This window comes from Odocoileus virginianus, chromosome 3 (assembly GCF_023699985.2).
Source record: "Odocoileus virginianus isolate 20LAN1187 ecotype Illinois chromosome 3, Ovbor_1.2, whole genome shotgun sequence".
NCBI lineage: Eukaryota > Metazoa > Chordata > Mammalia > Artiodactyla > Cervidae > Odocoileus > Odocoileus virginianus.
Window position 1 is genome coordinate 89,985,347 of NC_069676.1, and position 14,745 is coordinate 90,000,091.

Here is a 14,745-nt window from a genome sequence, read left to right on the forward strand (position 1 = left end):
GAAAGGGGCAGCAGAGGATGAGATGGTTAGGTAGCATCATCAACTCAATGGATGTGAGTCTTAGCAAGCTCTGGGAGACAGTGAAAGACAGGGGAGCCTGGTGTGCTGCAGTCCATGGGATCTCAAAGAGTCAAACACAATTTAGTGACTGAACAACAGCAACAAATGTCCCAAAGATTTCTTCTAAAGTCATAGCTATTCAGTAACATTTTGAGGGGTACCTTTCATAGTATAAGAAGAAAGTTTAATTGAAATATAGTCCCGTAAGCCAAAAGGAATATAAAAATAGAAGTGTCTGTTTCCTGTTTTAAAAGCAACAAAATGTTGTTGTATGGATGGTGTACATGAGCATTTTCTGAGAGCAAAAATGTGGATCATATTTATAGTGTAATTTTCTCAGATAAGATGAAAGCATTTTAAAGCACTTACCCCCACCCCCAAATCCACATTTACTTACTTGTTCTCATTTGTGGGATCATATCGGGGAAATGGATCATGGTCATTATCGTTAAAATCATAGCTGGCCTCTGGGTCCTAAAGAGAAAGCAAAAATAACACTGTAGCATCAAAAAGAAAAAAAAAAAGCAGTGCTTTCCAAATCTTCCTCAGTTCAGTTCAGTTCAGTGGCTCAGTCGTGTCTGACTCTTTGCGACCCCAGAAACTGCAGCATGCCAGGCCTCCCTGTCCATCACCAACTCCTGGAGTCCACCCAAACCCATGTCCATTGAGTCAGCGATGCCATCCAACCATCTCATCCTCTGTCGTCCCCTTCTCCTCCTGCCTTCAATCTTTCCCAGCATTAGGGTCTTTTCCAATGAGTCGGCTCTTTGTATCAGGTGGCCAAAGTATTGGAGTTTCAGCTTCAACATCAGTCCTTCTACCCCTGTCCTATTCCCATCCTGGCTGATGGCTTGAGAGTCTGCAGTTTAGAGTTTCTGGCCCCGTTGCTGATCATTCATCAGAGCCAGAAACCAGGCAGAGATGACGTGCACAGAGAAGTGAGCCAACAATTCTCAGTGAAGGTTTCCAAACCTAGAGAATCTCATAGGCTGTTAGAATAGGAGGGGTCAGAGTTTACTTAGTTCAACCATGTCATTTTCCAAATGAGAAAATTGATGTCTAGAGAAGTGAAATGGTTTGACTGGGCTGTAGGGCTAGTTAGTAATACTTTGACACTCATCTTTCCTAATGATACGGGGGCAAAGAGCCGGCTGTGGGGTGGGGCTCAGGTCTACAGTGAGCTCCTCCAGCCACCCCAGTTACACTAAATAGACTTCAAACAGACTGCTCTTCTCTGTATTTCTCTGCCACCGATGCTTAGTCACTCAGTCGTGTCCGACTCTTTGTGACCCCATGAACTGTAGCCTGCCAGGCTCTTCTGTCCTTGGGATTCTCCAGGCAAGAATACTGGAGTGGATTGCCATTCCCTTCTCCAATAAAGAAGTTTGAGTGCTGAAGAATTGATGCTCTTAAATTGTGGTGCTGGAGAAGACTCCTAAGAGTCCCTGGACTGCAAGGAGATCCAACCACCTTTTAATAATTGTGTCACCACTCCTGCTGTTCTTTATGTTTCTCTGTCTTAATAATTGCTAATCTTTTTCATCTCTTCTTTTCCACCCCATTTTCTTTGCTCTTTAGCTTTGGAACGTTGGTTGAGTAGAAAGGCTGGGATAAAGACAGAGGGTAGTATTCAAGATAAAACACGGATCTTTAAATCAAGACCTGAAAGCTCATTGGATCTTTGATCTCTGTTGTGGCATGTAAGATCTTTTAACTGTGGCCTGTGGAATATTCAGCTGTAGCATGCGTGCTCTTAGTTGTGGCATGTGGGATCTATTAATAGTTCCTTGACTAGGGATCGAACCCAGGACCCTTGCTTTGGGTGCACGGAGTCTTATCCACTAGACCATCAGGGAAGTCCCCTAAAGACCTAAAATATTATGGAGAACTTCATAAACAAGTAAATAATTTACTTACTTCCCATTTTTGGTAAACTTTTCTGTTTGTCATTTTTGCACTATCAAGTACATGCTTTGATTTGCATGGATGGAGTCACATTCATATAACTTCACAATGTGAGAGCTACTGACCCACAGGGAATGTGAGGAGGATGACTGTGAAGATGATCTCAGATGTGAGGCTTGATCTGATTGCTTTCATGTCCCCCAGTACTGAGTGCCATAGAATTTGAATGGCTTTTTAATAATCTAGCCAGTGTACGTGCCTCTTCCAACCCCAACAACATAACTTTGTACAGTCCTCAGCTTCAGTGAATTCTTTCAATGTCTAGTGATACCAAAAAAAGGAAAGAAAAAAAGAAAGAAATTTATGTGCACTGGCAGAGGGGTGAGGGAAGTAGCCAAAGCTTGGTTCATCAACCCCAGGTCTCACTCAGAGCATCTCCTGCTTGAGGGAAGTGAAGCCCTAACTGTATGTCTGTATAGACAGCACCCTAAGCTGCAGGAATAGGAGGGCTTAGACTCACATAGTTGGCATAGATGTCTGTGTGATTCCACTCCAAGCCATCATCCAGTACAGTGATAACAACACCTTTGCCTGTGATGCCTTTTTGCCAAACAGGTATCACATGGAGATCCAGCTTGGGCAGGGTTGCAGTCATCCTTGTATCTTGCTGGTAAAAAAGAACAAAGAAGTGTTGGTAAAATCATAATTTGCTTGCTGCACAATGAGAACTGAAGCTCCAGTCTTGAGACCCATCTTTCTTTTTCCTGGGGTCATTCTATTCTTTAGAAGCAGGCAATTAGGTGAAATAAAAGACAAAGTCGAGGGGAGGACCAAGTGAATCATCATAGTTCTGCTCTTTTTCCAGTTGTTCCAATGGAAAATCACTCGAAAAGATGAATCACCCTGTGCCCCTTGTCTTTGAGCTGTGTGGCTTTGAAGAAGTTTATCCCTAAGTTGCTTTCATTTATAATTACATGCTCAAGCTTTTCATCTACTGAAGCTTTATTTGCTGCCCCAAGTTTCCATCTCCCCCAAATCCTAAACCTCTACTGCCATACTGAACGTACTTTATTTTGTCTGGTTCAGTTACTCGTGGACATTTTTTTTTATAACTTTTCTAAAAGAAAAATCAGAACTTGGATACCCACAAGGCTGTGGTATTACCAGGACTTGGAATTGAACTGCCTGTTTCCAAGTATGAGTGATTTAGAGAGTCAGTATCTGTGAGAGGTGATTTAGGATTTTTTTTTTTCAGGTAACTTTTCTGAGAGTTACAGTATGTGGGGCTGTAGGGAAGAGAAATTGGACAGCAAAGGATTACAGATATGAGGACATCCCCAAGCATTCAAGAGAGATGCATTAGAAGAGAGCCGGGTTTTTAGCTGAACGGATCAACAGGAAACTTACAAATGACAACAATCAAAAGTATCAATGAATGCATTGCCCCCTGACTGATGCCCATCAGAAAGAGGAGGAGCAAAACCAGAATTTTCTAGGCCAACATGAAGCTGAGTCCCAGGAGGCTGGAACTGCACACAGATTGTTGGCCAAAGCCAGAGAAGGACTCTATGTCAGTGAGAGGAATAATCGGAGTCTGGCTGTTAAGAGTATGGCCTCTGGAGATATGAACTATGGCCCCACCACAAGAATTATGTGATTCTTGCCAATATCTCTGTTTCTTCATCTGTTAAAAGGGAATACTTATTATATGAATAACACAATGTTGCATGAGAACTAAATGAGTTAATTCATGTCAAACAGTTAGGATAGTATTAATATGTGGCACATGGTAGATGCACAAGTGTTAATGAGTATCTTCTGCAGTGAGCAAGTATCACTTAGGTTAGGAGAGTTTCAAGAAGAATTGATCTTTCCCATCCGTTCTGCAACAAGGATATCTAGGCCTCAGCTTATGGTCCTCATGAAATTTTATCTTTTACAATATTCTCAACAATAAGCACTGTGTTACTACAGTAGAGGCTTAATGTGAAAACAGAAGGGGGAGCACCCTGCAGGCAGGCAGGCAGGAGCATGTATAGTTTCTCCACTCACAGCCCACATTCCAGTAAGGATTTGGTAACTCTCTTAGAGGTAGATTAAGTGTGTGTTAGTTGCTCAGTCATGTCCAACTCTCTGCGACCCCATGGACTGCAGCTTGCCAGGCTCTTCTGTCCGTGGGATTCTCCGGGCAAGAATACTGGAGTGGGTTGCCATTTCCTTCTCCAGGGGATCTTCCCGACCCAGGGACCCAGGGATCATTGCAGGCAGATTCTTTACTGTCTGAGCCGCCAGGGAAGCCCCTTAAAGGCAGAACGGGTTTGCAAGTCCAGACCTTCACAGATAGATGCCTTTTGTCTTTCCTCATGTTCCTTCCTTTAGCCTAGTTCAGAGATCCTCACCTGGGAGCGTGCAAGACTTGTCATTCAGAGCTGTATATACTGAATCACGTTCACTGTCCTCTTTGGGTGATTTAAAGGGTTCTCAGGAGTAACTTTGAGCAGGTCTGATTTTTGCCATGAATACTGTTTTTGCAACCCTACCTTGCAAGACCCAATTCTTCTGTACTTATTCCAGATAAACTTAAGGAGACTTCCTCTTGTAGAAGCTAAAGATCTGTGTTTTTAGACATTCTCACACAGCCAAACAAAAGATCCAGATCATGGGAGGTCCCATTCACACTGATCTCCAGATAAGACAGCCCTGAACTGAATTATCTGTTACTTAGAAATATCTATTGTTCAGAGACAACAAGTAACCCAGGGCCTACACAGTCCTCATGCAGGTACTTACCAAATACCACTGCTGATTCCACATCGGATCATTGAAGAGATCCAGAGCTGAGTCTCTTAGGATGGAACGCTTACTTCTCTCTTTTTCATACTGTTGTTCTGCCCATATCACCTACCAGGAGTTTTATAGCAAGAAAATCAACAGTTAAACAGCCACCTCTGCCGTACTCATCTTCCCTCCAACTAGCTCTAGGATTCTCTCCATCAGTGTTTTCACTTGACTGCCGATCACACTGGCAGCTCAGTGAGAATAAGGGGTTACCCACTGGGGAGATGACCATTTCCTCTATTACAGTAAAGTGTGCCTTTACAAGGAGGAGAAGTAGTCAGTGAAGTGATGGTTCCCTCAAATTATTGACACTGTGATTCCAGTGGAAGTAAAAGTTCAGCCTGCTTTCATCAGCAAATGGACCATAATGCCCATTTTTATATTGAGGTTCCAAGGTTCCGTAGCTAAAAATTTGACCATTTGCACGGAATGAGTCAACAGGCTAAGAGATCTCAGAGACTGCTGTTATGTTGCTCTTACAGCTTAATTTCTCTTTCTTTATTCACAAAAATAGAAATTGCAGATGTGATAAAAGATGGAAAAGGTGCTGCGTCTTTGCAGATTCAAAATTCTGGCTCCCCTGTGCTTCAACCTTCTGCTTAAGAATATTTAATATGAGAAACAGATCTGGGATGATGGATGAGCCCTACTGACCATGCACACTTATCATTAATTTCATTTCATGTATTATGCAAATAGGTCTGACAATACAAAAATTACCTTTCCAACATTTATAGCATAATCCTATTATACTTGAGGCCCCAAGAGGTGAGGGGCTGCCTTGTGGTTATATTCATTATGAGATACTACCATGCTCTGATTCTGCTGAGCAACATGACTGTTTCCTACCCAAAACATATCCTCTCTTTCGTACATTTGATGATAGTCCAGTGTGTGATAGGATATTGCTAATGTGAGAACACTAATGAGTCAGATCCAAAAATAAAAACTGAAAAATAATTTGCAACTAAAGGATAAAACCATCCAGCAAGACCATCCTGAATTTCCAATTAGAAAACATACTGCAAACCTATTATAAACATTGGGAGGGACTTGAGGGTTGGAAATTAGTCACTATAATTTATTTTTAAAGTGCCTGTATTTTCAAACTTAATTGTTTTGGCTTAAAATACCTCAATGCTTTGAATATACTGCCTGCCATCTGAATTGGTCTTTGGAAGCTGGCTGCTAGGGAACAAGTACTAATCTTTGAGGGAGAGAGTCACTTACAGTTAGAGAATTCATTAACAGACTTACAGATAGCGTATTGGTGCACTTCAGAGTGCTAATTTGGAAGAATATTATCCCTATCAAAAAAAGAGCAATAAAATGAAAATCAAGAGCATTTTTTAAAAAGTGGAATCAAAGAAGAGGCACTCTGGCATCTGATGAGGTAAACAACCAATTGGTGGAAACAGAGTTATGATTAATGTCATTAACTCTGAATCCCATATTAGTCTCTGTAAGAGCAAACCAAATGGAACAGAGCAAATTGGTAGCATCCTTCTATTGTATATATAGTAAGTATCATGTACTTAATGGTAAATAATCCTTTTGGGATTTAATGCCCTTTGAAAAGGGCATTAAAAAGCATCTAGTCCAACCTTCCACTTCAAGCTTCAATGGGTTCTAGAATTTTTCCTGAAATTAAATTATTCTGGGGATAACTTTCATAGGATTATATAGACTCTTTTCTAATGAAGTTATGCTGGAGAGTAAATTCTTAGCTCTTCTTCACTATGTTTTGAGATTTCTCCCCCAAGTCAATTACTAAGGAATTACAAATCAATTATCTAAAGAACAGAACTGGGCCATCTGTTCATTTTAGTGAGATACTTTGAATAATAACAGTTAGACCTGCTTTACTCTACCCAGTTTTCTCCTGTGAAGATGAGAAGGAAGGTCAGTGTGACTTCCTTGTACATTAATGTCAGGCATGCATTTAGGCAGACAAGGAAATATTTCTCTTGTTTTTTTGCCCAAAGACTAAGCCTAGCTAGAGTACTGGAAGTCGTCCTACTTTCAGAGCCCATATACAATTAGTCATCTGCCTTGGAACAGTGAAAGAAAGATTTTATTGGACAAGAAACTTTTAAAATGATGTTAAGGGCCTTTGCTTAGGTCTGTCACTTCTAGCCATTTACTTGAATAAAAGCCAGAAACGGATGTTTATGTGCTGCGGGTTGCTGTCCATGGTCCTGATGGAACGTCTTGGTCTGGGTTTGGTTGCTGCTTTCCTGTTGGAACACTGGTAACCCAGACCCAGTCATTTCCTGCTCTCATAATTTGTCTTCTTTTTCTCCTTCTTTTAAAAATTCTATCAGATGCATAACAAAGTAGCAAATTATTTTACAGCGATTGTGATTTCCATGAACTTTCAACAATTTTAGCCCTGTTCTGTCACTTTTACTTTTCTTTATGGGAAGTTGAAAGTGTATGTTTTATCTCTCACAAAGCTTTCATAATTCTTGGGAATGTCCTAGACAACAGAAATTATGTATGCAGATATCAAGCTCCCCAGGATAAATTTTCATCAGTATGGCATATTCTTGAGAAAAGGCAACACTGTGTATATAACAATACTTCAAATTTTTATTTCATATCAGCATTTCTATTGATGTTTATGACCTCAAAAACAGACTTCAAAAAGACCCTGAGGGATGGGATGGGGAGGAAGGTGGGAGGGGGGTTCTGGATGGAGAATACATGTACACCCGTGGCTGATTCATATCAATGTATGGCAAAAACCACTACAATATTGTAATTAGCCTCCCATTAAAATAAAGAAATTAATTTTAAAAACTCAAAAGGTACATTAGATATACATGAAATTGGCTCCACACTTTACCTGTATTCATTCTAGACTTTTCCTGCTGGTACCTAATCGTTGAATATGTATACAAACCAGAATAAAAGGAGATCAAATACTCTGGGTCAGATAATACAATACTTATGGAAACATTTGCCTCCTGAAGACATGGATTTAAAACTCTCTCAGAAACACTAGTTCCTTATATAATCAAACCAGATAGAAACAGCAGAATGTATTTTCATATAACACTGAAATGTTATTAAGAATAGAGTTTCTGTATTATATTTGTTTGGCATCATTACACTGGATATCAAAATGCTTGGTACATAAATAGGCATATAACAAAAGGCTGTTGATTGATTGTATTGTCAAATAGTTCATTAGTGCTGCCACTTGATTCTCAGTATTCATTTTCATGCTCTCAGACTGAATTTGTGAACTGGTATTATATAGTTCATATGTGTGTGTGTGTGTGTATATACACATATAATGTAGTCAACCAGTTAGATTCAGTTATTGTTCTGTGCATTTATAACCCTATGGAAATGATAAGAAACACTACAGACAAACAATTGTGAAAACAAGAAAAAAGAATAATATTTGCTTTTGTTCTTGTCAGCAAGCATAAAGAAGGCAGATAAGTCAGGTCACTGGCTTGAAGACAAATGCACAGCACTTACACGATCATCATCAGACAATCTCTTAGTGATGTGGAAGGCACTCCTTCGAGACCTCCGAGGATGGTTTCTGTGTTTGAATAAGTAGTGATTTTCAAGTGATCCAATCTATAAAAGGAAAAACTAAAATAAAGATCCTCTTTCCAAAATAAGTGCATATAGGTCAGATTGAAACCCAGCTAACTTGCAAACAGGCAATTTTTATTAAGTGCATTTCTTGTTCTTGAAGGTAACCTTTTTCTTGATGAGGAAGGCACTGTTAGAAGCCTTCCTTTGCTTCTTAGTCTGTTCAGTGAGATGAGCTTCCCAATATTATCACTTGGGGTCATAGCATTCTTAAAGGCTGATGATGCTTCTGTCTTTTATATTTCAGAGAAACCACATTTTCTTTTCTAGGTGATGTTATTGTGTATCTAGACATTTCTAAAAAATATATTCAGTCTATAAAATGTATCGTGTCAGAATGATAATGTGTAGAAAGCAGGCAAACTCTCTGGTACTATACATGTGTAGTGCCACACTCAGCTAGAACAATTTGTTGTTATAAAATATAGTGATTGAATCCATAGTGATGATTGTTATAAGCTACTAGTAATGACTACTTGACTTTCCAGTAGTTCAAAGCTTTGAGGAAGAAGCCAGCATGCTACATTTAGGAGAGGTATTCCACCTTAGAGTGTGTAAATTTCTCTAGATGACTATCAATACATTTGGTATCGATACAAATGGTCCCTTTAGAGCTAAGTTCATTATTCTTTTAAGATAATTTCCCTTTATTCCAAATAGTACTTAATTTGAACCTACTAAATTCTGTAGATGCCCTGTATTTTCTTTAATTGAGACCAGCAATTGACAATGGGTTATTTCAGAAGAATTACTTTCTTTAAAGTGATGTTTCTCATCACCTAGAGGCTTTTTTTAATAGAGATGCTTAGGTACTCCTCCAAGCCTGAACCTCTGAGAGTGAATCTGCTCTAAGCTTTACGTGGAGTTGGGGACAGAGAATAGGAGCCTTAAGAAAAGATCACCAGTGCTTAGCTCTGTTTCTGCTATCAATGGTTTTGCCTCTTGTCACCCCCTCCCTATCCTAGCTTTATCTTGAGGCCTTAAGAAGTTCAAGATGGTGATGCATCTAAGTGTAAACAAAGGAAGAAAAGGAACAGAACCAGGAAAGCACCATAGGTCTCTTATAAGGAATTATTATTTTTAAAACATTTATTAGTAATGTCGTTTAACTGGAAATATGTGTATGCAAGTCATATGCAACTCTAGGTAGGTTTTCCCCACTCTTTCCTAAACTTTCTTGTGACCATGCCTTCCTTGAAGATCCTACCAACAGTACTGATTTACTGTTATTTATTTGCTTATTGAGACTTGTGATTTTATTTTATTTTATTTTATTTTTTGGGGGGGATTGTGATTTTAAAAAGCAGTTCCCACAATGAATGGCCTGGGTTTGGATGAATGTCTGAGGCTAATAGGTGAGAAAAGGAAGAGGGAGTTATTTTTTGCTCTCTCCTCTAGTCTCCTTTCCACACAGTTACCAATGCTATTTAGCTTCAGTCCAAAGGATTAAGTTCCCAGGTTTTTTTTTCCCTTCATAGGACTCACAAGATGTCCATGGTGCCCACAGTACCCACCAGTACAATTCTACCCACTACTCACTCTCTTTTTAGATTCCAAGAATTCCTTGCAATTTCCTGACTTCTAAGTAAACCACTTTCTTTCTATCTCCATGTTTCCCCACAAGCCATTTCCTATGCCTTGGGTGCCTTCCCCAGTCTCATCGTGTTCCCACCTTTGACTCTTCTTACTAAACCCTGTGCAAATGTTTCCTCCTTGGGCTGTCTTCTTTTCCCCCTTCCCAATTCCCTTCCATCTTCAATCTTTCAATCAACAAGTATTGAGACTCCAGCAGCAGTTTCTGTTGCTATACCAATTACTTGCAATTGCAATCATTTATTTTGAAACCAGTCTCTAGACTCTTGGTTCCTTGAAGGTTTCTTTTCCTCCTGTTATTCCTTAGCCCTCAACACGGAGCCTAGCACAGAACAAGGACTTGGCAAAAGCAAAACTACTGGTCTGCTACTGGTACACAGAGAAGAGAAGTCAGTATGGGCATTGACTTTCGTGCTGGGCATTTCAGGCAGTTTGGCTCATAAAATTGGAGCATGAAGTCTCTGGCAAGGAAAGGCACATTCTCCAGAGGATTTCAATCTATGGAATCGCAACGCCCACACGGATTACTCATCCCTGACTTCAACCGCATCTCTACCACCACCTCTAGAAAAAACGCGCCAAAATGTTTTACAACTCCCTCCTCCCCCATTTCGAGGAACAAGTTGCAAGGCAAGAAATCAGGGCTTGATCTGAGCCAAGGGAAAGGAAAGCTTCCATGAGAACTCACAGCCCCCTACATAATGGCTCCACGCCGGTACCCCCCAGCTATCTATCAACCCAGTCCTCACTTGAACGGGCAACAGTTTCTCCCCGCCCTGCCCCCCCCCCCCCCAACACACACAAATGGAAACCCCTGGGAAGCTAAAACACATCTGGCTGAGGAACAAGAAAGAAATCCTTCCCCCACCGTCACTTCGGCAGCCTGACCCTTCAGGGGAACTGACCGAGCAAAGTTGTGAAGCTCGGACTTTGCAAGTTTCCAGTGAGAGTTGGTCCCATGCCTCTCACCCACCTCATCTACCACTCCGGAACCCCCCAGCCCCGGGTTGTGAATCGAGGCCACTGGCACTCTCCAGAGAGAGCCGAGCCGTGAGCGCAGGCTGCAGCGAACATCTCCAAGCCTACTTGGCCCCTTGCAGCGGGACTTGGATCTGATGCTGCCATATTGAAAAGAAGGAAACAGCCGGCTCCTGACGCAGACCTGCTGAGACCCAAGGGGACAGAGCGCACTGCCTCTCACCTGCCCTGGCGCTGTTTGGGACGAGCCTGCATGCATCTCAAGTTGCGTGAACGACAGTGGAGGGATTTTTGTTCCAAACCGCGCGGGAAACGGATTTCAATTCCAGAACGGAAAACAGCCAAGACTAAGCTGTACCCGGCTGCAGCGACTGGGTTCTGCCTGGCTGCGCCCAGCCCAAACAATAAATAATGCAAGGCTTCTCCAAGCGCGCCAGAGGCGAGAGCCGGAAAAGCTCCTGCTCTTTGCCACTGGGCTCAGGAGAGTGCAACGTGGGACTCCCGCTTGGGAGATGGCGCTCCAGTCCCTCCAGTCCCCTCGGGCCCCAGAAAGTTTCTTCAAAGTGCAAACTCTTACCTGACCCAAAAGGTCATAGCCTAGCTCCTGGGCTATCGCCGAGGCTGCCTCAGGTCCCCCGGGGATCTCCGCCGCCCATTCATTCACAAACTGCCTCTTCGCTTTGACGCTGTTCATTGCACACCAAGCGCAAAAAAGAGTGAAAGCAGTGCACTGCAGAGTCCAGGCTCTCCGCTCCATCGCCCTCACGCCGGCTCGCACCCAAGTGGGGAGGGAGGGGAGCGAGGAGCACGCCAGAGAAGCCAGAAATGAGCGCCCCTTCCACTGCGGGGCTCGGGGCTCGGGGCCACTTTCGCTCCGGCTTGCTCTGCGATGAGATCAGAGACGCGCAGGAGACGCTGGGCGGTGGCGAGCGCTCAGTGCAGCGTTTCGGTCTCCCTGCCGAGTGGAGCCCCAGCCCTTCCGAGGAGGAATGGAAATGAGTGTTTACACGTCAAATCTACGAAAGCCATCTCTTGACGTCAGATCTACCTGGACTGAGATCTGGATGGTATTCCCGGCGGGGTGGAGAAGCTGCTAAAATAAGCAGCGAGGGATTAAGAAAAGGAAGAAACACTTGCTGGTATTGGTTAAGTCGACTCCCTTTCTAACTGTAAATTTTGCAGCCGCGAGAAACACCTTCACTTCTCTTTGAGAAGTGCCCCCCATTTGAATATAACTACCAAGAATCAAAGACCTGGAGCGCAGCACACTTTCCTTCCCTTTTGTGCCTTTTGTCCATTTTCTTGATCTTTGCTTGATTATCTCCTGTGTGGGGGAAGGGAGAGAGGAGGATTTTTATAACGACTCTGTGGATATCAGCACCTGCTATGAAGAACAGGGCCTTTCTGTCTTTCAAATGGGACAGAGGCTGGGAAGACAGAGCCCAGAAGGGAAGCCTCTGACCTAATTTGCCTAGGAGAATGAGCACCTCTGGGAAGACAATGTTAAAGCAACATTTTAAAGAACATATTTTTAGCCATTCAAACCACCTTAGTTAACAAGTTTACATCCTTCTCTCCTCTGTTTTTTAACCTCAGTAAAACAATATCTAAAATTCCGTCTCAGATATTGCAGCGCCCAGTACCACCCACTTTATAGTTTTTATCAGAAAAAAAATGAATAATCACATTATTTTAACTTTTTATTTATTTTTATCATACAATTAAGAAAAAGTTTCCTTTATTTATTAACAAGGAAGTGTATCCAAGTTGTATTGTGTTGATTCAGAGAGAGGAAGAGTAGGTTTCATTAATTCTGAAATTTCCATTCTTCCTTCAGGAGACCATTTCACTTTGGTGTTGAACTGAAACTGTGCCATTACTTTCCCGTAAGAGGCACAGTTTCTTTTGGTGGAAGAGTGTTTCCTTATGGAAAGAGAATAAGAAGATGTCTAAATGGTCCTCTATCCCAGAAAAGGGAAGTGGGTACAGTGTACTGTGGCTGAACCTTTTCTGATCCTGAGACGTTGAGCCTGGTGGTAAATGCTGGGGTCTCTCTGCATTCAGCACCAAGGAGTGGACAGCGCCACCAGCACGGGTTGCCAGCGCGAGCTCCGCTTCTGAGTTCCAAGAATCGCCGTGCCCCCAAGAATCAAACTATTTCCTTTTGACTGGTGCCATCCCCCTCTTTAAAAAGGCAAAAAACAGGAACTTGACCACAAAGGAGAAGTGTGGTTATGTCATGATCGTGACTAATTGCATTGGAATTCTCGGGAACATAATGTACTCAGCCCTAAAATAAAATTGCAGGGGATTCAAAGTCTTGCCCGATAAAGGTTTTTTTCTTTTTTGTTTTTCTTTTTAAAGCTCCCAACCGCTGGGGGGCGCAGCCTATTCTAGAGAAAAGAGAAAAGGGAAGAGTGGGAGAAAGCACATGCGCTTGTGGAGAAAGGAAGCAAGAGATTACCTCTGGACAGAAAGCGAATGAAATGGAGGCTTGGTGGAAGATAAGGCTAGTACTGATTTTTTATTTGCCTCCGTGTTTGCAGAAATGTGGAGGAGATCAATAATTTCTTTAAACATAAAGCTTCTTAATGAGAACAAATGCCAATGTTAGTAAACCATGTGATGCAGTTAAGTCTATTACAATAATGTAACTCTCACATGAGGTGCTGTAGAATGGACAGAATGATAGTTTTTCTGTTGGCACTGTAAATTCACATGTGTGAGTATTGATGGCTAGGTGAGCTGTCTTTTCGTATCTCAGCTGAGTTGTGGACTCAAGCTCTCTAGGGTATTTCATTCTTATAACAGACAGATGCTAACTGTGTGCTAGCAAAACAAGAGAAACTTGTTGCAAATGTTTAATAATGGTAGGAATGGTTAGAGCAGGAACGTGTCTGCCCTTATTGTTCTTCAAGTAAATCAGTTGGCAGTTCAAATAAATCATTGAGGCCAGTGTCTCATTAATGAATCATTTATCTTAAATGGAGCACCCTAAACACCTGGAATAAACATTCAGTTGATATACTTAAAAGTGCAAACTAAATTCTCACAGTAGAAAGATAATATCCCCATCCAAAAATATATATATCAGTAATTTATTTTGAAATTCTCTGAATTTTATCTGTTGGACCTTAATTGCCACAGTTTTTGGGATGCAGGAGGGATGAATGTTTGCCAAGGCTAGAGGTGCAAATATACATGTAGGAGTCATCTTAAATTTGTCATATCAAGAGCTAATCCTGTCCTGCTATGTAGATCATAGTAATAACCTCCAGGCCCATCACTGTCATATTTTGTATCATGAATTAGGAATCCCAATTATCACCCTTAAGTTGGTTTTAATAGCATTGATTCATCTGATTAATTTATGTAGGAAACAGGATAATTCAGAAACTGCAAAGTACTGTTTCTATTATGAATTATCAAGTAAGTCTCATGCCTTTCATGACTTCTCCCAACTGCCCAGTGCTAGAGTTAATCATTTATTAGGTTTTCTTGGAGGGTAGTGAGGTATTATGAACAGGAGGTAAAGGATGTTCAGAGATCTGTAGATCACCATATCTCTTTAGTATTGGAAAATAAAAACTTCAAACCTTTTCTTACAGTGAAATAAAGTAGGTACACTAAAGTGTATAAAATCATGTACCCAATGATTTATCACAAAGTGAACACCATATAACCATTCAGGTCAAGAAAAAGAGTATTACCAGCCCTTCAGAGTAATTTTTCAGTTGTTGTTGTTTTTTTTTAAGA

General features: G+C 41.5%; 1 protein-coding gene across 1 annotated transcript in view; it reads right to left on the reverse strand.

Moving 5' to 3' along the window:
- The window catches only part of PCSK1 (proprotein convertase subtilisin/kexin type 1), a 41,867-nt gene extending 29,863 nt beyond the window's left edge, over positions 1 to 12,004 (reverse strand). The window contains exons 1-5 of the mRNA XM_070465848.1: positions 11,567 to 12,004; positions 8,296 to 8,400; positions 4,756 to 4,866; positions 2,486 to 2,632; positions 458 to 534 (exon numbers count right to left, since the gene is read on the reverse strand). Coding sequence (XP_070321949.1) covers positions 458 to 534; positions 2,486 to 2,632; positions 4,756 to 4,866; positions 8,296 to 8,400; positions 11,567 to 11,746 — 620 coding nt within the window. The 5' untranslated portion in view covers positions 11,747 to 12,004. The remainder of the gene's footprint in view (positions 1 to 457; positions 535 to 2,485; positions 2,633 to 4,755; positions 4,867 to 8,295; positions 8,401 to 11,566) is intronic.
- Between the last annotated feature and the right edge of the window lie 2,741 nt (positions 12,005 to 14,745).